The sequence below is a fragment of the Marmota flaviventris genome, chromosome 5 (genome assembly GCF_047511675.1).
Source record: "Marmota flaviventris isolate mMarFla1 chromosome 5, mMarFla1.hap1, whole genome shotgun sequence".
Classification (NCBI taxonomy): domain Eukaryota; kingdom Metazoa; phylum Chordata; class Mammalia; order Rodentia; family Sciuridae; genus Marmota; species Marmota flaviventris.
Window position 1 is genome coordinate 37,329,952 of NC_092502.1, and position 27,774 is coordinate 37,357,725.

Sequence of the window (27,774 nt, forward strand, 5' to 3'; positions counted from 1 at the left end):
GCAACAAGGAGGCCCCAGCAGGCCCTGGAGAGATGCCGCCTGGACCTGAGCTTTTCCGGCAGGTTCCCTGTTGCTGGAGCAGCTGCAGTTGGACTGTTTCCAGCAGTGGGTGCCTTGCCCTGCCCACAGCTAGTCCAGATCTGCTTTCTGGGACCCGACCTCCCCAGCTGCTCCATGGCTAACCATCTTTGCCTGCAGGGAGTTCTTGGGGGCAGTTGAAACCAATGGGAAGGCCTCTGGCAGCTCTTGGGAAGTGAAGAGTGGGTAGAAGCAAGGGGGGACCTGATGCAGGAGGCAGGAACTTGTGGGTGGTTTTCAGTCCTTTTAAGACCCATTGGCTTACCTTGGGTCTCAGGTTGGCTCTTGACCTTGAGGCAGAGCATTTGGACTGATCATCCTTGAGGGCCACATCCTGACAAGTGGGAGATCTCCCTGAAACCAGATTCCAGACTCTCATCAAGTGAGCCAGCTGGGTAGAAAAGCAGTCCCCATGGCTCTGTCTCTTGGCACTATGAACCTCACACTCTCCCCTCTGGGGTGCAGCCGTCTATTCCTACCTCCTCCTCCACAGTCTCCATTGCCACCTGTCACCGAAGCCAGAATCTGGGCACTACCTCTGCTCTATTGTCCCCACTCTCCAGCTCTAAGATCTGTCATCTCTAGCTACCTCCAAGTCCTGACTCCTGACGTTGCTACAGCCACATTGGCTATCCCCTTCCTGACCTCCCTCCTCCCTGACCAGAGCTGGCTCTTTCTAGAATGCATATGGGCTCTGCCCTTGCTGTTAGGCACCAGGTTGATGTCTGATCACAGGCCAGCCTTTGGGCACCCCACAGCCTTTTGCATGCTCCAGACCTAGCAAGGATAAGGACCCTCCCCCTTGTGTCCATTTGAGGTAGACCAGACCTTAATAAATATGGCCCATCAATTTTTTATCCGTCCATCCACTGAAAGGCATCTAGGTTGGTTCCACGGTTTAGCTATTGTGAATTGTGCTGCTATAAACATTGATGTGGCTGTGTCCCTGTAGTATGCTTTTTTAAGTCCTTTGGGTATAGATTGAGGAGTGGGATAGCTGGGTCAAATGGTGGTTCCATTCCCAGTTTTCCAAGGAATCTCCATACTGCTTTCCATATTGGCTGCACCAATTTACAGTCCCACCAGCAATGTATGAGTGTGCCTTTTCCCCCACATCCTCACCAACACTCATTGTTGTTTGTCTTCATAATAGCTGCCATTCCTACTGAAGTAAGATGATATTTTAGAGTAGTTTTAATTTGCATTTCTCTAATTGCTAGAGATGTTGAACATTTTTTTATATATATATATATATTTCTTGATTGATTGCGTATCCTCTTCTGAGAGGTGTTTGTTCAGGTCCTTGGCCCATTTATTGATTGGGTTATTTGTTTTTTTGATGCTTAGCTTTTTGAGTTTTTCACATACCCTAAGGATGGGGGGAGCATGGGAGGAATAGATGAACTCTAGATAGAGTAGAGAGGTGGGAGGGAAAAGGAGGGGCCAGGGGGTTAGCAAGGATGGTGGAATGTGATAGACATCATTATCCAAAGTACATGTATGAAGACACGAATTGGTGTCAACATACTTTATATACAACCAGAGATATAAAAAATTGTGCTGTATATGTGTAATAAGAATTGTAATGCATTCCATCATTTATTTTTAAAAAATCAATTTAATTTTTTTTTTAAAAAAAGATGGCTCATCAACAGACAGATAAGAAACACAGTTGGCCTTCCATATCCACAGGTTCTATTTTTGAAGATTAAACTAACTGTGAATTGGAAATATTTGGGAAAATTAGATCTATACTGAACATTTACAGACTTTTTTCTTGTCATCATCGCCTAAACAATGCAGTACAGCAAGTGCTCTATTTATGAGGCAGTTACATTGTTGCAGGGATAAAAAGTCCTCTAGAGATGATGTACAGGAGAATTGCATAGGTTCTATGCAAATGCTGCATCATTTTATAAAAGGGACTTGAGCATCGGCACATTTTGGTGTCCACTGGGGTCCTGAAACAATCCTCCACAGATACTGAGACACATCCTGCTGCTCAGTATCCCAGGGATGGGTGAGTCTTTGGATGCCCAATTACTGACACACACCCCTCTCATCCTCTTAGGCTGACTCACATTTAGAATTGAGGCTCATAGGGTGTAGCACGTGGTCTCTGTTTTTTAAAAATTATGCCTCCCCAGAGTCCCCTCATTCCTGCCTGTGACAGTGCTCTCCTGCGCTTCTCTCTGCCCCACTTCTGGGGAAGTCTCCTCAGGATCTCCAAACCACAACTCTGAGACTACTTCAACTCTGGACCCTGTGTCACAAACCCCCCTGGGGCCGGAGACCGTGAGTGGCAGTCTGCCTTCTTGGAATGGGCAAAGAACAAAACAAGGCGAGAACAAAAACACAAATCAATATTTCAATAAATTATCCTGCCACAGCAGCAAAAATCACTTTGGCTGCCAAGAGAGGCTGAGGAACTGGCTGAACCATAGAGCCCAGAGGGGAAAGAAGGTGATCGGCCAGTATCATGTCCAGTCTGCCAGGATGCAGGGGAGGGGTTGTCTTCTGCAGGGCCTTTATTCCAGGGTTCTCAAACTAGTGACCTGGGGGGAGGTGGATTTTTGTTTTGTTCACAGAATCTATTTTCATCTGAGCCCACTAGATTGGCATCTTTGTGAAAATCTAGATATAACAATGGACTTAAGGCATCCAATTTGGCAACCTTGGCCTCTGCTCATGCCTGCTAACCATAAGCTGGTGCTCAGTAAACATCACCTCCTCCATCTGTGCCTGGGCTTCTTGGTTTGCTATAGTCCTCACCACTCCTTATTGAGTGAGCCCCCCCCCCCAACCCGCCTTTCTCTACCATAATCAGGAAATATTCCCCTGTATCCTTATCTCTGGGAAAATGGGAAAATGAAAAACAGACTTATTTTTTATGCAGCCAACTTACTTCATTGGTTTATGCCACCCATCTTGCCCCTATAGGCACTTGGGTTTTCAGAGTTCTCCCGGAACTTCCTGAGTGCAGGGAATCTGTCTGCACAACCTTGACCTGCTCATTCTCACCTTTCTTCAGCCTGACTCCTGCCTTTGACTGTCGCCTTCCTGATGGCCTTACACCTGTTCTTTGATCCTGATATCTGTGTATATCTTTCTGGATGGACTTGACTTCCTCTTCAAAGACTTGGCCAGAGCTCTTCTTCCCCTGGTGGAAGACAAGCCAGTCGGCCCTGGAGCCCAGCCACCATCTTTCATCTTCCAGTTAGTGCCCTTGACTAGAGTCTTCATGGTCACCCCAAAACAGGAAATACATGGCTCAGGATTCTCTTGGCCGCAAGTTACAGTAACAGCTTAGCATTGGCTTTCACAGAAGAGGAATTTCTTGACACATACATAAAACACATTTGTGGTAGGCAGCCTCTAAGACAGTCCCCAGTGTCCCTGTGTCTTGGTATCATGCCCTGAAGTGGTTCCCTCCCTTTACCATAGGCTGGACTGAGATGGGGTTATAAATAGACTGTGGCTTCTGTCTTGGACATGCACTCTCTTGCTGTCTCTGGACTCAGTTCTGTGGAGGAGGCAGGCTGCCGTGTGTGAGCTGACTTGTGGAAAGGCCCACGTGGTGTAGTGAGAAGTTCCTTCTCAGCCTGGGAGGAACTGAGTCCTGCCCACAACTACATAAGTGAGTTTGAGAACCAACCCTCCCCCCACCCCCGATGGATCCTTCAGATGTGACCATGGCTCTGCTCACAGCTAAATGATGACCTCATAAGAGACCTAAAACCAGAAGCACCCAGCTAAGTTGCTATTGGATTCTTGACCCACAGAAACCATGAAATGATAAATGTTTGGGTTTTTTAGAATATCATGTTTTGTGATCATTTGTTTTGTTTTAATAGATAATGTATGGGCCTATGATTGGTAGGCTCCAGGCTTGGCCGAACCCAGATGCTTGTGTGAGAACACCAGAAATCATCCTCTCTCCATCTTGAGGCCCAGCTATGCTCTGTGTTGGGTTAATTTTCAGGTGGGGTCACCTCTCTGGTGACAGAGTGGCTCCAGCAGCTCCAGGCTCACCATCTCTTGCCATACCAACTCCTTGGCCCAGCTTGCTCACACCTGAACCAACCTAGTAGCCAGGAGGATATAGTTCTGGGATAGGTGAGGCCTTGACTCTCCCACCCTGGAGCCTGGAATCTGACTCAAATTGAAAGGGATATTTAGCCAAAGGGAGACTGGGCTGCTTTTGTGAAAAGTGGGCAGGCAAAAGGAGCTACAGCCCACCAGGGCATCAGAATAGAAGCGATTAGAATTGTTTCTCCCAATATGAAACTTTGAATCCTGAGAGCAGACAGGGAACAATCTCCTGGCCTTTGGGCTAGGAGACATGCTGTGGAGAAACAGGGCCCTTTTCCCTGGAGGTGGGCCAGCAAGTCTACTGAGCTACATGGTTGGCATTATGGAGTCTAGGCTTTGCTCTCCAGTGGAAGATGCTGCAGCCATCCCTGGTAAAATGGTCATTGGTGACCTTTGTGTTAACCATTTTATTTGGACCTGGACTGGCAATCTTAAGCTTAGAGGTGTACAACCATACACAAGGCCCCAAGCTTAGGACCAAATCAAACCCACCCTTGATTGTTCCTCATGATGTTCATTCCCGGGAGACAGTGAGGAAGCAAATCCTTTCATTTATTCCTCCTTCAGATATGTGACCACTCAAAGATTACCTGGAGGTCAATACTACCTGGCAGGGCCCTGGGATGAGGCTGTGTAGCTCTGGCTTGGATGTAATGAGAAAACCCATTGCCTTCCTCCATTCTTCCTGCATCAGTCAGAGTGGGCAAGGTTATGCTGCAGAAACAAATAAGTTTCACGTACCAATGGATTAAAACAGCAAAGATTTACTTCTAGCTCATGCTGTATTGGTTGTGAATTGGCGAAAGATTCTGATATCATTTTCACTCACAGTGTGGGTGACAGAGCAGCCACTATCTTGATGGTGCCAGATCATATGCCAAAGAGGAGTGATCTCTGAAGGGTCTCAATGGGCAATTAAATGGTCCAACCAAGTAGAGACACATACCAGTTTCTCTCACAGTTCATTGTCCAGAGCTGGTCACATGCCTCTCCAAATCAGGAAGGGTATGACATATACCTCCCCTTGCCCTCTTGAAGCTTTCCCTGAGCTGTCCATCTCTGTACAAGTGTTCAACAAACCCAGTAACAAGTTTTAAGTAACAAACTTCCTTAAGGCTCAACTTGTTATAATGAGTAATCTCATCTCCTAGGAGCAGGAGATGATTGTATAATCTTCACAGTTGCCTTCATGCTCAGAACTTGTGAACTGGTCTAAAACATTGACTTGGATAACACCTGGCAATGACTTGATTTGTCTTCCCTTGTTTTGAATTCTTTCTTTCTTCTTCTGGAACTGCCTGGATCACTAACATTACCCTTTATCTCCTTATACACACAGAGAGAAATATGGGGTTAGATAGTCATCCCTTGCTTCCAGGACTCTCCCTCCCCCACCCAAGGATACCAAAATCCTTGCGTTCAAGGCCTTTCTATAAAATGATGTAGTATTTGCATAAAACCTATGTATCCTATATTTTAAATCGTATCTAGATGACTTATAATCCCTAATGCCATGTCTATTAGTCAGCTTTTCATCACTATGACAGAGAATCTGAGAAAATCAACTTAAAGATTTATTTTGGCTCCCAGCTTCTGAGGTTTTTAGTCTTTGGCCAACTGACTCCATTGCTTTGAGCCTGAGGTGAGGCAGAACATCTTGGTGGAAAGGCATGTCATAGGAAAGCTGCCTGCTTCATAGCCACCAGGAAGCTGAGGAAGCAGAGACAGAGAGACAGACACAGAGGACAAGATATGCCCTTCCAGGGTAGGCCCCATTGGCCTTCTTCCTCAACTAGGCCCCACCTCCTATAGTTTCCATCACTTCCCAATAATATGCATGTGATCCAATTACTTCCCTCAAATCCCCACGTCTGAGTATTGCTGCCTTGGGGATCCAACTTTCAACACATGAGTCTTTGGGAGTTACTTCATATCCATACCATAATACTATATAAGTCCTAGGTTAATAGTTGTTTTACTGTGTTGTTTAAGAAATAACAACAAGAAAAAAAAGTCTCTGCATGTTCAGTGTAAATAAAATTTTTATGAGATTGGTTGAATCTGTGGACGCAGAACCCTTGGAGGTAGAAAGCCAACTGTACTTTGTAAACATATTTATACAAAATGAAAAACTTCTTCTCAGCAAAAGAAACAATCAATGAGGTGAAGAGAGAGACTACATTTTGGGAGCAAATTTTTGCCACACTCACATCAGATAGAACACTAATCTCCAGCATACATAAAGAACTCAAAACTCTTAACACCAAAAAAAACCCCCAAAAACCCAATCAATAAATGGGCTAAGGAGCTGAGCAGACAGAATGTATATCTCAGAGGAAGATATACATTCAATCAACAAATATATGAAAAGTTGTTCAACATTTCTATTAATTAGAGTAGTTGCACTACTTTAAGATTTCATCTCACACCAGTCAGAATGGCAGTTATCAAGAATACAGACAACAATAAATGTTGGTGAGGATGTGAGGGGAAAATTACACTCATACATTGCTAGTGAGACTGCAAATTGGTGCAACCAATCTGGAAAGCAGTACGGAGGTTCCTTAGAAAACTTGGAATGGAACCACCATTTGACCCAGCTATCCCACTCCTCAGTCTATATCCCACCCCTCAGTCTATACCCAAAGGACTTAAAATCAGCATATTATAATAATGCAGCCACATCAATGTTTATAGCAGCTCAATTCATAATTGCTAAACTGTGGAAGCAACCTACATGCCCTTCAATAGATGAGTGGATAAAGAAACTGATGTATATACACAATGGAACATTACTAGCATTAGAAAAGAATAAAATTGGGCTGGGGTTGTGGTTCAGTGGTAGAGCGCTTGCCTAGCATGTGCAAGGCACTGAGTTCGATACTCAGTATCACATAAAAATAAAAGTATTATGTCCAACTACAACGAAAAAAAATATTTTAAAAAAAGAGAATAAAATTTTGTCATTGCAGGTAAATGAATGTGGTTGGAGAATATCATGCTAAGTGAAGTAAGCTAATCTCAAAAAAACCAAAGGCTGAAAGTTCTCTCTGATAAGTGGTTGCTGATCCATAATGGGTGGGGGGGGGGCATGGGAAAAATGGAGGAACTTTGATGGAGCAAAGGGGAGGGAAGAGTGGGAAGGGGAAATGGGGGCGGGAAAGATGGTGGAATGAGATGGACATCATTACCCTAGATACATGTATGACTGCACACATGGTGTGACACTACATCATGTAAAACCAGAGAAATGAAAATTTGTGCTGCAATTATATACAATGGATCAAAATGCATTCTGCTGTCATATATACCTACTTTAAATTAATTAATTAATTTTAAAAGAAATGGAACACTTGCATACATATCTGCCAAGAATGCTCATTCCTACTTTATGGACAGATGTATTCTTAAAGAGGGAAAGAGCATGACCAGGACTTGAAGAGAACTACTTTGGTGGTGAGAGCAGAAACAAGAATGCCTGCTGTGTGAATCATGGGGAGAAAAAGGAAGTGTGTGGCTTTTGAGAGGACATGATAGATGGGGAGGCAACAGGGGCAGTTGGTTGAATAGAGATTTTGTTTTCAGGTTCCTTGAGTTTAGATCTCAGCTTCTTTGCTTCTTAATTGCATGACCCAAGGCAAGCTACTTCTCTGAGCCTCAGTTTCCTATCTCATAAGGTGGTTGTGAAAACCAGACAAGATTGTACACCAGTGCCCTAGTGCAGAGCATGTGTGCAGGACTGTGCAGCCAGCCTTCGCTATCAAGTGTGGTCATGATAAAAAATGGAATTTGATTGCTCTCAATGGCTTCTTATTCATGGTTCCCATGGGAATGATCTGTTTATGTTCCTGTTCTTCATGTGACCCCTTTGTTTTACCAGTTGTATTTCTTTTTCTCCATTGTGTTACATTCCGTAAAATACCTCCAAATGGGGAAAAATATAAGGCTATCTCCCTCTTCCTCAGGGCTTGGATGCCATATTGGGGTTTCCATCTCCCCTGCCCTGGATCTTTCTAGAACTGTGAACTTCTTGAGGTGAGGTTCACATTTCATTTCCCTCCTGCTCAGGACTTGCATAGAATCATAGGTGCCTAATAGGATACAGGGGCTCCTAGAAAGGGGCGGGGTGAATGCACCATATAACGCCTTCGATGACCTCAGAACTTTGCTTCCAAGCCTCACCTGTAAACTGCAATGACTTTATGTGGGAGCTCAGGCAAGGAAGTTTGACTTGGGAACCTTTTCTACCAAAGAAGAATGAAGCCAGTGTAAGGTGAGTCCTAAGAGTGACGGGGCAGGGGGCATGGTGCCTTATGGACCAGTCTTCAACGGATAGGGTCTGTCAACAGTGCAGAAACTCTGCCCCCAGATAATCTGCTAGACACCAAACCCTCACTTTCATCTCTCCCTGTGCCCCTGCAGTCCATGAGCCTCATTGAGATTGGGAACCCCTCTCAGAGCCTGGAGAACGTCTGTCGCTGGGCATACCTGCAGCAGAAGCCAGACACAGGCCATGATGAGTATCACGATCACGCCATCTTCCTCACTCGGCAGGACTTTGGACCATCAGGCATGCAAGGTGAGCTTCACCCCTGCAGGTAGAGGAGGGGAGCAAAGCTGGGGATGAGCCAGTGGTCTTGCAAGAGGACCACTCAGCAGTCTTGACCCTTGCCAGGGAGGAGTCCCAGGGCAGGGAGGGGTTGTGGCCCCCTTCGCTGGGTGAGGTTTTGTGTTGGTACCACCAGAATTTCTGGTGTTTCCCCCAGAAACTGCAATCCTTCACCCCCAGGGTCAAGAAAGATTCAAATAGAGGCGGAACCTGCCAGCTCAAAAATTAGACAGTGTCTGGGGGCTGGGGTTGTGGCTCAGTGGTAGGGCGCTTGCCTAGCGTGTGTGAGACCCTGGGTTCGATCCACAGCACCACATGAAAAATAAGTAAATAAAATAAAGATATTAAAAATAGTTTAAAAAATTAGGCAGTATCTGAAGATGATTTTTCAGAGCCATATGCTTCCACTGGTTTCTGAAAAAAAAAAAAATCTGAATAAGTTGCCAACCTTTAAAAGTTTAGAGATTTTTACATAAAGATTCGAACTATATAAAACTGACAGATCTAAAAGAAGAAATTGACAAGTCTACCATCCTAGTTAAATATGACAACAGATAAGAAATTGGCAAAGCTGGGGCTGGGGTTGTGGCTCAGCAGTAGAGTGCTTGCCTGGCATGTGCGAGGTGCTGGGTTCAATCCTCAGCACCACATAAAGATAAATAAATAAAATAAAGGTACAGTGTCCAACCACAGCTGAAAAAAAATGTTAAAAAATTTTTAAAAATTAAAAAAAAAGAAATTAGCAAAACTAAAGAAGTTCTGAATTAAGAAACTTGACCTAATTGATAGGTCAAGTTACACTTATTTCTGGATATCTTGGCTTGTATTCAGTTGCACATGGTACCAGTTTAAATTTTTTAGTTTCCATTTATAGTGAGAATATAGAAATTCTATACTTCTTGACTATTAGAAAATAAATGATCATATAAATAAATAAACACATGAAAATGTAGCCAAAGAAGGGCTGGTGTATAGCTTAGTGATAGAATGCTTGTCTAACATTTGCAAGGCCCTGGGTTTCATCCCCAGCACTCAGAAAAGAAAAAGAAAATATACGAAAACAATGCTGGACCTAGAGAAATATCAACAAAATGTAAAAGATCAAAATTATGTGTTGTGTATTTCTTGACCACAGTGGATTAAAAAGATGAGAAACCTTAAATGTTTGGAAATTAAGCAGTACACTTATAAATAATCTATGGGTGAAAGAGAAAATAACTGTAGAAATTAGAATGTATTTTTAAACCAATAACAATGATGATTTGACATATTAGATTTTGCGTATACAGCTAATTATGATTAGATATTTATACCCTTATGTGCATTTATAAGGAAAAAAGACTGAAAAGTCAATCACATATGCATCTATCACAAGAAATTAACAAAGAACAGAAAATTAAGCGCAACAAAAGTAGAAGGAAGGAAATTATAAAGATAAGGGCAAAATTACTGAAATGAAAAACTGCAGTAGTTAAAAAAGAAAAAGCAACAAAACCACTTTGGTTCTTTGAAAAACATGGATTAAAACTGAAAAACTCCTGGCAATGCTGATTTTTAAAAAAATTTAAAAATGCAATTCAGTACATATCCTACAGAATTTTAAAAGCTAGTAAGAAATTATTTTGATCAGTTTTATGCCAAAGAATATGTTAATTTAGATGAAAGGAAAAATATAAAATCTGAGAAAATAGTAGAAAATCCAAATAGTGTCATATCTATTAAGGAAATTAAATTTTTTAATTAAGATTTTCTTTAAAGTAAACTCCAGGGTGTTATAACTTTCCCAGGTAAGTTTTCCTAATATTTGAGGAAGAATAATACTAATCACACACAAATTTCTAGAGAATGAGAAGTTACATTTTCCAACTAATTTTATGAGAACTGCATAAGTTTGATAACAAAATCTGAGGGCATTAAAAGAAAAAATATTCACAGTCCAACATCCCTCATGAATGTAGACACAATGTACCAAACAAACTATTAGCAAATCAAATCTGGTGCCAGAGTATTAAAAAGGTACCATATTACAGTGAATGTAAGTTTATTCTAGGAATACAAGGTTCATTTAATATTTGAAAATTAATCATTGAAATTCATCACTTAGCAGAATAAAGAAGAATGATATATAGTTATCTCAGTGGGTCCCAAAACAATATTTGAGAAAAAATCTAGATCCATTTATGATCAAATGTTCTATGGGACTAGAAAAGAAGAAAAATTCTTTAATATAGTAAAGAGTATTTGCAGAGAACTTACAATAAATCCATATATAGTGATGAAATGTTGAAAGCCCTTCCTCTAGGCTGAGAATGGGTCACAAATGCCTGCTATCACCATCTCTATGCAGCATTGTGGTAGAGATTCTATCCAGTGAAATAAGAGAAGAGAAAGAAAAATGAAAACGTAATGATCACAAAGAAAATTAGCAAGCTTTCATTTGAAGATGATATACTTGTATATATAGAAAACCCAAAAGAATAAATGAATAAGATTATTAGAATTTCTAGTTAGTTTGATCATGGTTGCTGGAGATAATGTCAACATACAAAAATTGAATTTCTACATCCTAATAATAAATGGAAACTAAAAATTAAAAACTAGTGCCATTTACAATAGAATAAAAACCAGAAAATATCTAGGAATGAGTACAACAAAATATGTCCAAGATCTAGATTAGAAAACTGTAAAACATTTTTGAAAGAAATTATAAAATACTAAATAAAGGAATGGATATGCCATGTTTATGGATAGGGAGACTCACTAATGTACAGTTAACAGTTTTCTCCTAATTGATCTATAGAGTCAATGCAACTGTACTCTAGGGCACACCAATGCAAGTTCAGTTCCAGCAGAATACTTGGAAGATATTAGAATCCAATTGATTCTAGTATTTATATACAAATTCAATGGGCCAATAGTAGCCAAGAGCAAATGACTAAGAACAATGTATTCAATACTTATAGAATAGAGTAAAGAGTATATTTTTAATGCAAGGATTGATACATCATTAGAACCCAATATTGAGTCAAGAACTGAACTTATACATGCATGAACACTTGATTTATTGCAAAAGTAACACTCCAGAGTAGAGGGCAAAGAGAGCCCTTTTAAAAAATAGGAAAAGAAATCAAGCTTGACATTCTATTTCTCAAATATCATCTATATACAAATATTACTCATGTGGATTTTAGATCTAAGTATAAAAAATGAAATAAAACTTGCAGAGGATAATCCATTTTGAACATCCCTAATCTGAGAACCTGAAATCTGAACTGCTCCAAAATACAAAAGTTTTTGAGCACTGACCTGACACCACAAGTGGAAAATTCCACACCTAACCTTATGTGATAGGTCACAATGCAGGTACACTAAAAATATCATATGAAATTACCTTTGGGATATCCATTTAAGGTATACATATGCATGCGCGCGCACACACACACACGCACACACATACACGAAACATAAATGAATTTAGTTTTGACTTGGGTCCTATCCCCAAAATATCTCATTAATCTCTTTATATATATTCAAGTATCCCAAATCTGAAAAAATATGATATATGAAACATTTCTGGACCCAAGCATTTTGAATAAGATCTACTCAACCTGTATTGGAGAAATATCTCCATGTTCTTGGATTAAGAGAAATGATTTTTTTAAAAAGAGACAAAAAGTTCTAACTCTTTGGAAAAGATTGGTAGTACTACATTAACATTAAACCTTTTGTTCATTAATCCATGAGGGAAATATTTATACATCTGTCTAATAAAGGACATACCTGAAGTTTATGAAAAACTCCTGCAGATCAATAGTAATAATAGTAATAATAATTAAAGAAACCAATCCAGTAGAACAATGAGCAACAGACTTTATCAGGCTCTTAATAAAATACAAATGACCCATAAATACATGAACAGGTGCTCACTCTCAGTAGACATTAGAGAAATACATTTAAAACTACAATGAAATACCATGACACACCTAATAAAATTGCTAAACAAAACAAAAAGACTGACAATAACATGTGTCAGTGAGGTTGTAGATTAGATCCCCCTGAAATCCATGAAGCAAATTGATGTGCCCAGCCCGTATAAATTTCAATGCCAACCTGGGAAACTTAGCAAGACACTGACTCAAAATGAAAAATAAAAAAGGTTGGGGATGCAGCTCAGTGGTAGAGCACCACAGTACCATAGATAGATAGATTAGATAGATAGATAGATAGATAAATGTGAAAGGTCAACCAAGGATTTATAAGATAATAAAAAAACAAAACAAATTTACAGCAGGAAATGAGATGAACCAAGATGCTTGAAAACTTACTCCAGAGAAAATAGAGCTAATTCAGAGAAAGGAAAGAACATTTTATAAAGTAGTATTCCCAGAATATTTGAGAAAAGACATCCACAAACTCAGAATAAGTTGATATGAAACATTAAAGAACAACAAAGGATTTTTATGAAATCAGGACTATGATGGGTAAATTTAAAAATTCTAAAGCAGAGCATTCTGAAATTTGGAGGAAAAGGACAAAAAGACTGAAATAAGAGAAAGTTAGGAGATAATAACATCTATCTAATAAGATTTCTAGAAGGAGAGAAAAGCTACAAAATAAAACAAGGAAAAAATAAGTGAAGAGACCTTTTCAAATCTTTCAATTAATTTTTTTATTGACAGGTAATAATTGTGCCCTTTTTTGATCTTAAAGGCTCATGCAACACTAAGTGGGATGCATGAAAAGTCCTCCACACTGAGGCACATATTCACATGCATGCTTTGCATTCCTAAGGGCAAAGAGATCTCAAAGTTCTGCTCCAGCATACTGATTTAAGAACCATTCCCTCTAAATATGCAGAGTGAAAAGTAGACCTGTTTATTCCAAGAGGAAAAGGCACTGGTTCATATTTTTATTTTTACAGACAAGTCCCAAAGCCAGCATACCCCAGGCCAAAAAAGTCATCCTTTTCTTCTCCCCTTCTCTTTCCTCCCCCTACCCCTTCCCTTCCTCCTTTTCTTTAAACAAATTGCCTTGGTATCTCCCAGTGGCAAGAGTGAATCTAGCTTAAGGTACTGAGAATTGGGGCTGCATATTTGCCTGGCTTCCAGGGTATTTATTAAGGCCCCTGGGTATTTATGTAAGTAGAAGACCCCTTTGATACACAAAGCCCTGCATATGCTTCACCCTGCTGAGACGAGAACCAGAAAAAACATGGGAGACCCCAGGAAGACCCTGCAGAGGAGATAGGCTTGGAGGATGTAATGCCAGAGAAGTGAAGGGCCAGGATGGCTCTAGCAGAGTAAAAGGTATGTAAATTGTGCTGCTCAGGGGCCAGAAAGTCACTCCACAAGGTAGAAAAGTGAGAACAACAGGCAGGAACTGCCAAGGTGGCAGACAAGTCCTAGCAGAGGAGACCTGGACCAGGAAACTGACCCCAGCTACAGGAAACTGTGGACTTGAGCAAGCCAGCTGGCTTCCAGGCTTAGATGGTGATGGTCTGGGGACCAGTGGCATGGGGTGGGTGTCTTCTGAGGCTGTCTGGGCAGAGGGCAGTTTCTGCTCATTTGCCATGGGAATGGGTCCTGGAGAAGCAGCACTCGGGATGCCCATCTCCTTTAGGCTTTTACAGGGTCTGGGGCTGCCTCAGGCAGGACTCTGGGCCTGGGAACTGGAGCCGCCTTTTGTCTCCTCTCAGGCTATGCTCCTGTCACCGGGATGTGCCACCCCGTCCGCAGCTGTACCCTGAACCATGAGGACGGCTTCTCCTCAGCATTTGTGGTGGCCCATGAGACTGGCCACGTGTAAGTGGCCTGGCCATCCTTGTTGTCTGGGGAAGGTCGGGGCTTAGAGGGAACACCCCAGGATCCTCCCCTGGCTGCCCACTTCTCCTCTATGTCCTGAAAGGGACAGCTGTGGATGAAAATCACTTGGATATGATATCCTGTCATCCTGGACTGCAGGGATATCCTCTTTATTGAAGGAACAAATCAAAGGAGGACGCACCTAAGGGCTGCGAGGCTGCTTGGGGCCAGACAGGAACTAGAGTCCTTATACCATAGTCCCATGCAAGCCATGGGGCAGGGTGGACTCATTGCCCCCATTTTATAGATGAGTCATTGAGGTAAGAGATGCTTGAACAAGGTTAGAAAGCCATGATTCTGCTCAAGTGTGCATGCCCCAGGCATTTCTGAATCTTGGGGCTCAAGAGGGGTTGGTGGGAAACCTCACAAGGATGCTGGGGCTATGCAAGGGAGAGGGCTTGGGCCCACTCTGATAAATGTGTAGGGAGAATCCTTGGGACTTTAGGGGCCGCAGATGCCTCTGCCACACAGTGGCCCTCCTTGGAGACAGGATACCTGAGACGCTGCATGCTGGATGCCTCTTCCCCAGAATAACTCTGACTTAAAAGAATCTAACAGGTGGAAAGTCGGTACCACCTGGCTCAGAGGAGGTCAGCTGGGAGGAGGTTGAGGGATGCCCTCCTAGAGTTTGAGTACGGTGTAGGTGGCAGGTCAGTGCAGCCAGGTGAGGACCCAGCCAAGCTACTTTGCTCCCTGCACAGGCTGGGCATGGAACACGATGGTCAGGGCAACCGCTGTGGCGACGAGGTGCGACTGGGTAGCATCATGGCGCCCCTGGTGCAGGCTGCCTTCCACCGCTTCCACTGGTCCCGCTGCAGCCAGCAGGAGCTCAGCCGCTACCTGCAGTGAGTACCTCAGGGATGTTCCCATGGGTGACCCTTTAGTCCCTGGGCTCAGCTCTAGGAGGGTGCAAGTCCTGGGTGTGCCTGGGTCTAGCCTGAGCTCCCCAATTTCAGGTCCTGCAGTGTGAAGTGCAGGGGATAGAAGAGGGTGCACTTGCAAAAGTCTAATATTGGGGGCCCCAGTCTTGACTGGCAGGTGAACCAGTCAAGAATCCATGCAAGCCAGGTCTTGGTATCTTCTACAAAGGAAAAGTGTTACAACAGGGAAACTGAGGCAGCACATCCAAAGGCTGGGGCACGCGGGCAGCTCACCATGACGGCGCCAGAAAGGGCCTCAGCTGCCTTATAGGCTGCATGGCCAGTTCCACTGAAAGCTGCTTATGGCACCCACATGTCCCCTCACAGCTCCTATGACTGCCTGCGTGATGACCCCTTCGCCCATGACTGGCCAGCCCTGCCCCAGCTCCCAGGGCTGCATTATTCCATGAACGAGCAGTGCCGCTTCGACTTTGGCCTGGGCTACATGATGTGCACCGCGGTGAGTGTTAGCACCCATAAGCCAGTGGCACCTCCGGGGACTGTGAAGGGGGACCCTTTCCTGGATCCTGCCAGGCTTCTCCACCTCACAAAAGACCCAGGTTGGGGTTGGGGCCCCAAGTGCCCACCTGGGTAGGAAGTACACATGTGGCAAGGCTGAGACCAGGGGGTCAGCAAGGGATAGGGGAGCCTGGCAAGGCCTTTGTGTAAGCCTGCATGGTTCAGGATGGCTTCCCCAGGAGGAAGTGAAGTGTAAAGTGTAAGAAGGAAGATAGGGCATTCTAGAAGGCAAGAATCGAAGGTGCAAAAGCCTAAAGAGCAAGAACAGCATGCAGAGAACATCCAGTTGTTCCCAGGACTTCAGCAAGGGCACAGCCACCAGCAGGAGCCCAGTCATCAGAATTGAGGTGGTGGGGCAGGAGTTTTAGTGTCTGTTGGTGTGACTTAATGCTCATAAGCACTGCAGGAAGAGCAAGCAAAGTAGTCCCATATTATAGATGAGGAGACTGAGGTCTGGAGCAGTTAGATGACCTGCCTGAGTTCATGGGAGATGCAAGTGGTGGAGTTGGGTATTGAAGCAGGAGATCTAACCCCTTCCCTGACTTCCTAAAGAGCAGGGTGGACTCATTTCTCGTGGAGGGCTCTACAAAGGTTTGAATAGGGGAACAGCACAGACAGATCTGAGCTTCAGTTGGATTCCTCAGGGGCACCCCGGAGGAATGAAGCAGAAAGGTCATGGAAGAGGTAGTTATGAGGGGGACAGAGGCCGAGGCTGGAGCAAGGGTGAGACTGTAGGAGCAGTGGAGAGGGCTTCACCAGGGCTTCAGCAGATTCATGACAGGGAAAAAGTTCATGCCCAGAGGGTCCAGCAGTGACAACCCTTCAGATCCCCAACAACTCCTACCTGGGCCAAAGGGTTTCCCATCCAGTTCTCGTGCCTCCTAGCTGGCTGTCCAGGCTCCACAATGTATGCAGCCTCTGAAGATGGAGGTTGGGGAGGTTCAGATATGCACCAGGACACTGCAGCATCTGCCCTGTATGCACATGGTCCTTGTGGTCCCAGAATCATGCAGAGTTTACAGCATCCCCCAGCTGCACAGGCCTGTCACAGAGGGGAGGGTGGCACCCCTGGGTGGTCCCCCAGAGTGGAAGGTAGCCTAGTGAGCTGCTGGTGTTTTCTTCCAGTTCCGCACCTTCGATCCCTGCAAACAGCTTTGGTGCAGCCACCCTGACAATCCCTATTTTTGCAAGACCAAGAAGGGACCCCCTCTGGATGGGACTATGTGTGCACCTGGCAAGGTAAGTCAGGACTGAGGGCTTTTTGAGGGTGACTGGAGCAGAAGGCAGGCAGCCAGCATCAGGTTGAAACTTCATGATTGAATCTTAGTGGCTTTATAAGAAGAGAGAGACCGGAAGAAACACACCTGTGCTCTCTGTCTTTGTCATGACCCTGTGCTTACAATGCCCAGGCAAATCTAGCATCTCAAATCCCTTTACTGTGTCTCAAGCCTCCAGTACATTGTGGATGACTGTGGGTCATCTCACCCTGAGGTCAGCATTGGGAGCCTATGACCACTGGGTTCCCAAGCACTGCATGAGGTTTAGCCTTTCTATCCTCTGTTTGTCCCTAATCAGGCATATTAATCCCTCAAAGTCACTAGACGGCCACCCCAGGCCCACTTCCCACCTTCCAAATCTATAGAAAGAAGGGCTTCTCCTTCCCTGTTGACCCAACCAAAACTCCAGCACTGATTCTCACTGGTTATGGTGAAGTCACATGCCTGCTCCTTGACCAGTCACTTGCCAGGAGGCTAACAGATACAAATGACCCTTAGCCTGGATTTCCTCCCAGAAGGGCTGGGCCCCACCAGAGCTACACTGGCCATCAGGGGACATCAGGGAGTAGGGAGCAAACTTCAGTGCATGTCCCATGGCATCAGACTTTCCCCAAATCACATGGGCCTACGGTTCCTCAGTGCAGGTCTTTGGTCTAGGACTGAGAGGGCTGTCTAATTTTAGTTTCTGGGGGAATGTTTTAAAGATAACAAATTCCCAGAAGGTAGGGTTTAGGAGCCCAGCATTAGCATTTTGTTTCATTTTGTTCTGTTTAAAACTATGGTAATATTCACATAAAATAAAATTTCACCATTTTAACTCACTTTTAAAGTGCACAGTTCAATGGTATTTAGTCATTCACAATATTGGGCAGCCATCACCACTATTTAGCTCTAGAACTTTTTTTTGTCACCCCAAAGGATAATCATGTCATCCTTCCTTCTTCTCCTTTCCCCTAGTCCCGAGCAACTACTAATCTACTATCCATAGAGTTGTCTACCCTGAAATTTCATATAAGTGGAATCACATGATATATGACTTTGATGTCTGATTTATTTCACTTAAAATAATGTGTTCAAGATTTGTCCATGTTGTAGCATGGATCAGTACTTCCTTCCTTTTATGGCTGAGTAATATTCCATTGCGTGGTTATACCATGTTTTGTTTATCCACTCATCCTTTGACGGACATTTGAGTTTTTCCATCTTTCGGCAGTTGTAATGTTGCACTGAACATTCTTATATTACTTTTTGTTTGAAGACCTTGGATGTGGTATTTTTAAGAAGTGCTCCTGGTGATTCAGCTGTGCCCCAAACTTAGTAAAATGTTGGAAGTGAGAGAGGAGATTTTAGTAATATTCCAGGGAGCTGGTAAAGCCAGAGCTGACCTGGTACCTCCTTCCCACAGCTGACCTGGTACCTCCTTCCAGTACAGCTCTCATGATGTAAGCATCTCTTAAAATCCAACCTCCCAACACCTTTGCAGTGGGGGTTGAGTTTCCACTTTTATGGACTATGGGGGGACACATTCAGCTCATAGCAGAAAGCAGTCATTCCTTATCTTCCCTTTCCTCTAAGGAAATCCAAGGGTCAAAGAGAAAGGAGCAAGGGAAAATCTGGCCTCGCTGGAAAAACAGCAGGTCACCAGATGAAACTATCTCAGTGACCAGGGCTTTGCCAAGCTCAGCTGACCCTCTTCATCCCCCGATCCCTGGCAGGCAGTGACACAGAGCTCAGGCTCTGGACACAGCCAGCCTTGGACCGCAGCCTCCTTTTCTGTGCTCTGTTGGGTCATCCCAAGTACATCTTGCCCCTCTTGAACTCCATCACCTCATTATTCACATTTACTCACAATTTTCCCACTTACTCACAATTTTGAGTATCCACTATTATTTCAGAGAGAAAACTCATCTGAATTGATATTCTAGACATAGAGGTAACCCAGAGAGAAGCAGCAGGTCCTACAAATGGGCCACCTGCTCCACCCTTTAGCATACAGCTCATTCACTGTGCACTCCTGGTTGGACGGTATGAGTCAGCTTTTTCCAGATCCAAACCATAGCTTAGGACTTTAACCATATGCATATAGAGCACTTTAACACCTTTAAACATGTTTCTTTTATGATCCTATGTGAGAGATCAGAGTATGACATTGTTCATCCAGAGTAATAACACTGTTAAATGCTAAGAGTTATCCAAGAGAAAATAAGCCAACATATTAAAGGGCTGACTTCCAGATGGTAGTTTTAAGGGTGATTTTCCCCTATCTTTCTGCTTTGCTTTGTTTTTCTGTTTCCTATTGTATCAGTCCTTTGTTGTTGTTTTGGTTATTGTACTGAACACTGGAGGCAGGATAACTTTTTATTATAAAGAGAAGAGGTTTATTTAGCTTACATTTCTGGAGGTTCAAGAGCAGAGTGCCTGCAATCATGAGGACCTCATGGCGGATAGTATCACTAACGTGTTCAAGAGGGAGAGCTCAAATCTCAAAACAGAAAGTCAGAGAGCACTTTAGGGGTTGGGCTCACTCTTATAACAATTCACTCTTCCGAGGGTCTCAGGGGGTTCCTAGAGAGCTGCCCTATTCTCTTCCAAGGGCAGTGACTTCAGTGACCTCTCACATGGCTCTTTCTCCTAAAGGTCTACCACCTCAACAGGGCTGTACTATGCATCAGGTCTCCCAGACATGAACCATTGGGGGCTACAACCTCATTCATACCATAGCACCTACATGTCCATGCATTGCCTCTACACATGCAGGTCCAGGGTGGCCAAGGATATAGACCCACAGGAACTGGGCAGGGTCTAAGTGTTCTTGCCTAGCTCCTAATTTCCAGGTTAGGGGCCAATGAACCCAGCCAAGAAGGGGGCCACTGTGTGACCTTTTTCAACCTCCTGGTCCCTGGTTTTAGTGGCCATCAGTGACTTGGAGTCTGCCCCAGTCAGCTTTCACAGATGTGAAGTCAGATGTGCCAGGACAGATGTCTCACTCCCTGTCTTAGTCATCTTGGACTATAAAAATACCATAGACTCAGGGAATTAAACAACAGAAAATTATTCCTCACAGTTCTGGACGTTGGGAAGTCCAAGGTCAGTCAGAGTTTCAACATGGTCCACTTTCTGGTTTGCAGGTTTCCATTTTCCCATATGTTCACATGATAGTGAGAGAGCATCTCTATCTCTTTTTATAAGGACACTAGTCCCATTTATGAGGGCCATGACTTAATTATGTCTCAAGGGCTCTACCTCTCTACACCATCACACTGGGGTTCAGGACTTCAGCACATGAATTTGGGCTGGGGTCAGGGCTAGCACAAGCATTCAGTTCATTGTGATCCCTTACCTGATACCTCTTCCTTGCTTGTCAGCCCAAGTGCTGTCATGGTGGTGGGAGATGAAGCTGGAGGAGGAAGTAGAGGTCATCCCTACAGCGCCTTTGAATCACAGTCAGAACACTAATTTCATCTATCGTAGTGGGAAACCAGCAAAAGGTTTAGAGGGAGGTACAGAGGTGGATTTACCATGAAGCTTATGATGCTTAAGCCTTGGGGCCCCTCACTTGCATGAGCTCCTTCCAAAGCCCTTGGAGGGGCCTAGCAATGTACTCCCCTGGTCATATGTTTTTGTGAATTTTGCAAAAGTAAGATATTTTCACCAGCATCAATGGAGATCACTTCTCTTTTCACTTCTATTTCCCCTTGATACACTTATTCCGTTGGCTGGCATTAGAGTGACCAAGAGCATTTTGCAGTTTGAGCTACAGAGAAATTAGATTTGGGTTCTAATTATTCATTCATTTATTTACATGATTCTCAGTTTCTTACATTAATAATTAAATTATTATGTCCACCCAGTTGTAAGAGTAATTTCCAGAAGTACTCTGACTACCACTCTGCCAGGTTATCCAAGGTCAAAGCAGACCATGTGCTGGGTTTAGCTCGTTTTCCTCAAATTGTTTTGAGAAAAAGATACCTCAGCTGTATCTGAGGTCAGCACTTGTATGTTTATGATAAGTCATTTTCTTTAGGGGCTTGTCTTTTAGATGGAGTACCTTAAAGAAATCCAGTATGCATATTTCTTTAGAGAGGCTACAGCTTCACAAGATAATCTGTTGCTTAAAAGATGTCATAGCCTCACAACATATGTGTGACAAAATAATAATAATAATAATAAGCTCTAAGATAAATGCGCAAAGACCAGAGAGAAACCTGGATGAAAACGAGGTGCCAAGATGTTGACAAAGCCTTAAAACACCTCTTGAGTTGCAATTTTAAGAGTTATCTTGGAGTGCTTCAACAAAATAAGGGAGAAATTACAGACTTCTGGTTTGCATGTGTGTATGTAAAATGACCTTCTTTTACCATTTTCAAATTATTTATTAAAAGAAAGAAAGTTCACATAAAAACAGGTAAAGAGAAAGAAACCAATAGAAATAACTCTGACTTCAAAATGTTAATTGTTAACAATAACAAAAAGGTTTCATATCAAACCCCAGTCCGTCCGTCAGTCATTAGGAGGTAGAGATCCAGATCAGAGAGGTAGCAGGCAGGATCTTGGAGTGTTTGACAGTCCAATTAATGAAGAGAAGTGAATATGATGAGGACACTGGAAAAACATTTAAACTTCTTTCTAATTTGACATGAAATGCCGACAACATCAAAGACAGAATGAAGCTCAGAATATTGCACCGACAGCAACACTTACTGAGCGTTGCTAATCCAAAGAGTTCTGACTGAGAGAACTCTGTCCTCTGAAATCCACATCAAGGAAACCAGACAGCAGTTTCTTTTTTTTTTTTTTTTTTAATTTATTTATTTATTTATTTATTTTAAATTTTTTATTGTGGGTTGTTCAAAATATTACAAATTTCTTGACATATCATATTCCACACTTTGATTCAAGTGGGTTATGAACTCCCACCTTCACCCCATACACAGATTGCAGAATCACATCAGTTACACATCCATTGATTTACATATTGCCATACTAGTGTCTGTTGTGCCTTTCCCATCCTCCACCCTCCCCCCTCCCCACCTCTCCTCTCCCCTCCCCTCCTCTCTCTCTACCCCCTCCACTGTATAACCCTGAGGGTCTCCTTCCATTACCATGCAATTTCCCTTCTCTCTCCCTTTCCCTCCCACCTCTCATCCCTGTTAAATGTTAATCTTCTTCTCCTGCTCTTCGTCCCTACTCTGATCTTAGTTACTCTCCTTATATCAAAGAAGACATTTGGCATTTGTTTTTTAGGGATTGGCTAGCTTCACTTAGCATAATCTGCTCTAATGCCATCCATTTCCCAGCAAATTCTATGATTTTGTCATTTTTTAATGCAGAGTAATACTCCATTGTGTATAAATGCCACATTTTTTTTATCCATTCGTCTATTGAAGGGCATCTAGGTTGGTTCCACAGTCTTGCTATTGTGAACTGTGCTGCTATGAACATCGATGTAGCAGTGTCCCTGTAGCATGCTCTTTTTAGGTCTTTAGGGAATAGACCAAGAAGGGGAATAGGTGGGTCAAATGGTGGCTCCATTCCCAGCTTTCCAAGAAATCTCCATACTGCTTTCCAAATTGGTTGCACCAATTTGCAGTCCCACCAGCAATGTACAAGTGTACCCTTTTCCCCACATCCTCGCCAGCACTTGTTGTTGTTTGACTTCATAATGGCTGCCAATCTTACTGGAGTGAGATGGTATCTTAGGGTGGTTTTGATTTGCATTTCTCTGACTGCTAGAGATGGTGAGCATTTTTTCATGTACTTGTTGATTGACTGTATGTCCTCCTCTGAGAAGTGTCTGTTCAGGTCCTTGGCCCATTTGTTGATTGGGTTGTTTGTTCTCTTATTGTCTAATTTTTTGAGTTCTTTGTATACTCTGGATATTAGGGCTCTATCTGAAGTGTGAGGAGTAAAGATTTGTTCCCAGGATGTAGGCTCCCTATTTACCTCTCTTATTGTTTCTTTTGCTGAGAAAAAACTTTTTAGTTTGAGTAAGTCCCATTTGTTGATTCTAGTTATTAACTTTTGTGCTATGGGTGTCCTATTGAGGAATTTGGAGCCCGACCCCACCGAATGTAGATCGTAGCCAACTTTTTCTTCTATCAGACGGCGTGCCAGACAGCAGTTTCTACGGATCTGATTATCCTCAGTGTTCAGGTGACATCATCAATGATTTCTATAAATTATCAATAGTAAAAAGAAAGAAACTATTTCCCCAACATGCTAGAGCAAGTGTTGGCAAACCGGTTGTTTCATGTATGTCATGAAAACCAGTTCCGTTGCTGCCTGTTTTTTTTCCCCACTAATACCTTTAATAAGATGCAATTAACATATAAATCCACTCATTTAAAGTGTGCAATTCAATGATTTTCAGGATCTTCACAGGGTTGTAAAATCCTCACACCAATCAAATTTTAGAATATTTTTGTCACTCCAAAAAGAAGCCCCTTACTCATCAGCAATCACACCAATCCATCCTGCTCCTGCCACAGCCCGTGATAGCCGCTGATATCTACTTTCTGTCTTAGTAGATTTTTTTTCTATTTGTATATTTTATATAAGTAGAATTATACAGCATGCAACCTTTTGTGACTCTTCACTTACTCTTCATCCATGTTGTAGCATGTATCGGTATTTCATTCCTTGTAACTGAGTAATAATATATTGTGCAGATATATTATTATTAGTTCTATTCATCCAATTATTAGTTGATGGACATTTGGGTTGTTTCCACTTGCTGTCTATTATGAGAAATAGTGCATGAGCATTCATATACAAATCATTGCATGTATGTCATTTTTCTTGGATATGCATCTAGAAGTGGAATCATTGATCTTGTGATATCTAAATATAGATATCTCTATATTTAGCATTTTTAGAAAGAGTCAGACTATTTCCCAGAGGGGCTGCACACTTTTACATTCCTAGCAGCAATGTATGAAGGCTCCAATTTCTCTACCTCCTCCCCAGAGCTTGCTGTTGTCTTTATTATTACCACCCTGGTGAGTGCGAAGTATTACCTCATTGGCATTTTGATTTTCATTTCCCTCACTTCCTGTGATGTTGAGCATCTTTCCAGGTGCTTAATGGCAATTTATTTATCTCTTTTTCCTTTTTTGATAAATAGCTGTTCAGATCCTTTGCTTATGTTTAAATTATCTTTTTTATTATTGAGTTCTAAGAGGCTTTGAAAATATATTTTGGACTTATACCCAAGAATTTTTGTCAGACTTATCAGATATATTGTTTGCAAATATTTTCTCCCATGCTGTGGGTTCTTTTTAAATTCATGATAACATCACTTGATACACAAAAGTTTTTCATTTTTATTAAGTCCTGTCTACCTTCTTTTATCATTTGTGCTTTTGGTGTGTTATCTAACAAACAAATCATTACTGTTGGGGCCAAGAAAATTGACTTACTTTGTTTTATTCTAAGAGTTTGAGTGCTTACATTTAAGACTGTGGTCCATTTTGAGGTGAGTTTTGTGTGAGGTGTGAGGAAGGGTCCAACTTTGTCCTTTTGCAAGTAAATCTCCGGTTGTCCCAACACCATTTGCTGAAGAGACAATTCTTTTTCCATTGAATTATTTTGGCCGACTTGTGAAAAATCAATTGACCAAATGTAAAAATTGATTTCTGGACTCTGTTCTATTTCATTGATATGTTTGTCTGCCCTTAAGCTAGGGCTGCACTGTCTTGATTACTCTAGTTTTGAAATGGGAAATGATGATGAGTCTTTCCACTTTGCTCTTTTTTTCAATATTTTTGATTCTTCTAGGTTCCTTGACTTCCTATATTAATTTTAGGAAAAGTTTCCCAACCTCTGTAAAATTCTAGCTGAGATTTTGACAGAAATTACATTTAATCTGTAAATCAATGTGAGAATGTTACCGTATTAACAATCAGATGCATGAACATGAGATCAGTTTCCCTAGACCTTTGATTTTTTTCAATAATGTTTTGTAATTTTAATAGATATTTTGCATTTCCTTTGTTTAATTTATTCCTAAGGGTTTTTTTCTTCTTTCTGATGTTATTATAAATGGAATTGTTCACTTAATTTCTTTTTTAGGTCATTCATGGCCAATTATAGAAATAAAACTGATTTATTTTAGAAATATAATTGATTTTTATTATTGATCTTGCCATCCTGAAATCTTGCTGAATTTGTTTGTTAACCTTGATAGTTTTTTAGGGGATTTGGGGGAAATTTTCTACACAAAAGATCATGTCATGTGCAAATAAAGATAGTTTTACTTCTTTCTTTTCATTATGGATGTTTTTTATTTCTCTTTCTTGCCTGATTGTCCTGGCTAGAACTTCCAGTGCAATGTTGAATATAAGTGGCACAAGTAGACATCCTTGCTTTGGCATAGGGTGCTAGGGTTGGCCCCCTGAAGTTCATGTTGATGCTTGATTCTCAAAACTGCTAAGAGATGAGGCCATTAGGAGGTGATCAGGCCATGAGGGCTCCTCCCTCATAGATGGGATAAGGGCTGGAAGGAACTAAGTAACCCCTTTTTTGCTTTTCTATCCCTTCCACTCTGTGAGGAAGTGGCATTTCTCCCCACTGGAGGAGAAAGCAACAAGGTGCCATATTGGAAGTCCTCACCAGTGCCTTGATCTTGGGCTCCCTCAGGAACTGTGAGAAATAAATTTCTATTTGCAAATTACCCAGTCTGTGGTATTTTGTTATAGCAGCATGAACTGACTAAGACATGGGGGAAAATATTCATCTTTCACCTTAAGAATAATATTTGCTATAAGTATTTCATAGATTTCCATGATCTATATTGAGATGTTCTTTCATGAAAGGATGCAGCAATTTGCCAAAGAATTTTTTGAGTTTTAAGATGATCATCTGGTTTTGTCTTTTTCTGTCAGTATGGTGTATTACATTGATTTTCAGATGTTATACTTTATTTCTAGGCTAAATCATACTTGATTGTGGTGTATAATCCTTTCAATATGCTCTTAGATTCAGTTTGCTATTATTTCCTTAAGGATTTTTACATCTATATTCATAAGTGATGTGGGTCTATAGCATCTTGTAATGTTTTCTATTCTTGTGATATCTTTGTCCAATTTTAGCATCAGGGTAATAGAGACTTCAAGGAATGAATTGGGATTCTTATCTTCTGTATTGGGGAACAGTTTTTAAAGGAGTTGCATTTATTTTCTTTAAATGTTTGGTAGAGTTTATTGATGACATCGTCTAGGTCTAAACTTTCATTTGAGGGAAGTTATAAAATCATTCATTTAATTTTTTCACTTGTTATACATCTATTTCAATTTTGTATACTTTATTAAGTCAGCTTTGGCAGTTTGTACCTTTCTAGAAATTTGTCCATATCTAGCACTCCTTGTTGTTTTTTTTTTTTTTTTTTTTGGGGGGGTGTTGAATTATTCTCTGATGTAACTCACTTTCTTCCTACAGAATGCCTGTTCGCATTTTTTTATATCTAGGTACACTAGCAGTTAATTCTTTCAATTTTTGTTGTCTGGGAATATATTCTATCTTCATTTTTGAGAGGTAGCTTTTACTAGATATAAAATTCTTGGTTAACACTACCACCTCTGGCCTCTGTTATTGCTGATTAAGAAATCATTAATTCTCCAGAATGTTTTTGGTACATGGTGAGTCATTTTTCTTTTGTTATATTCAATATTTTCTCTCTGTCTTTATCTATATTTGACAATTTTGAATATATCAAATGTTTGAGTATGGATCTCTTTGTGTTTACCTTACTTGGAGTTCTTTAAATTCTTAGGTGTGTAGGTTAATGTTTTTCATTAAATTTTAGAAGTTTTCACCAATTACTTTTTTGACTACTTCCTGCTCTTACCTGTGTCCTCTCCATCTGGTACTTCTACTGTGGATATTTCAATGTGCTTACATGTCTCCCATGTTTCCCAAAGATTTTGTTCATTTTTCTTTGTACGTTTTCTTTATATGAAAATTGTATGAATTTCTTTGATCTATAGTCAAGTTCACTGGTTGTGTCTTCTGTTAGCTCAAACCTACCATTGAGCCCTCAAGTGAATTTACTGCTTGAGTTCCCATACTATTCAACTTCAGAATTTAGTTCTTTTGTAATTCTTTCTTTTTAATAATATTCTCTTATTCGGTGAGACACCATCCTCATACTCTCCTCTAGTTCTTTAGATACAGTTTTCTTTTATTCTTTAAATATATTTATAATAGCTGCTTTAAGATCATGTGTGCTAAGTCCAACATCTGGGCTTCCTCAAAGGCAGGTTCTGTCACATCTCCTGTGTAAGGGTCACACTTTCCTTTTTCTTTTCCTGTCTCAGAATTTTTGTTGAAAACAGGTCTTTTTAGATAATACATTGAAAAAATTATGGATATTGATGACCCAGTTCTTGTTGCTGTTGTTTGTTTATTTGTTTTACTGACTT

At 41.7% G+C, this 27,774-nt stretch overlaps 1 protein-coding gene across 2 annotated transcripts in view; it reads left to right on the plus strand.

Annotated features, from left to right (window-relative positions):
- The window catches only part of Adamts2 (ADAM metallopeptidase with thrombospondin type 1 motif 2), a 252,735-nt gene that overhangs the window by 188,549 nt on the left and 36,412 nt on the right, over positions 1 to 27,774 (plus strand). For both annotated transcript variants that reach the window (XM_027953340.2, XM_071612157.1), the window contains exons 6-10: positions 8,593 to 8,749; positions 14,475 to 14,580; positions 15,342 to 15,485; positions 15,888 to 16,020; positions 17,205 to 17,318. In XM_027953340.2, coding sequence (XP_027809141.2) covers positions 8,593 to 8,749; positions 14,475 to 14,580; positions 15,342 to 15,485; positions 15,888 to 16,020; positions 17,205 to 17,318 — 654 coding nt within the window. The remainder of the gene's footprint in view (positions 1 to 8,592; positions 8,750 to 14,474; positions 14,581 to 15,341; positions 15,486 to 15,887; positions 16,021 to 17,204; positions 17,319 to 27,774) is intronic.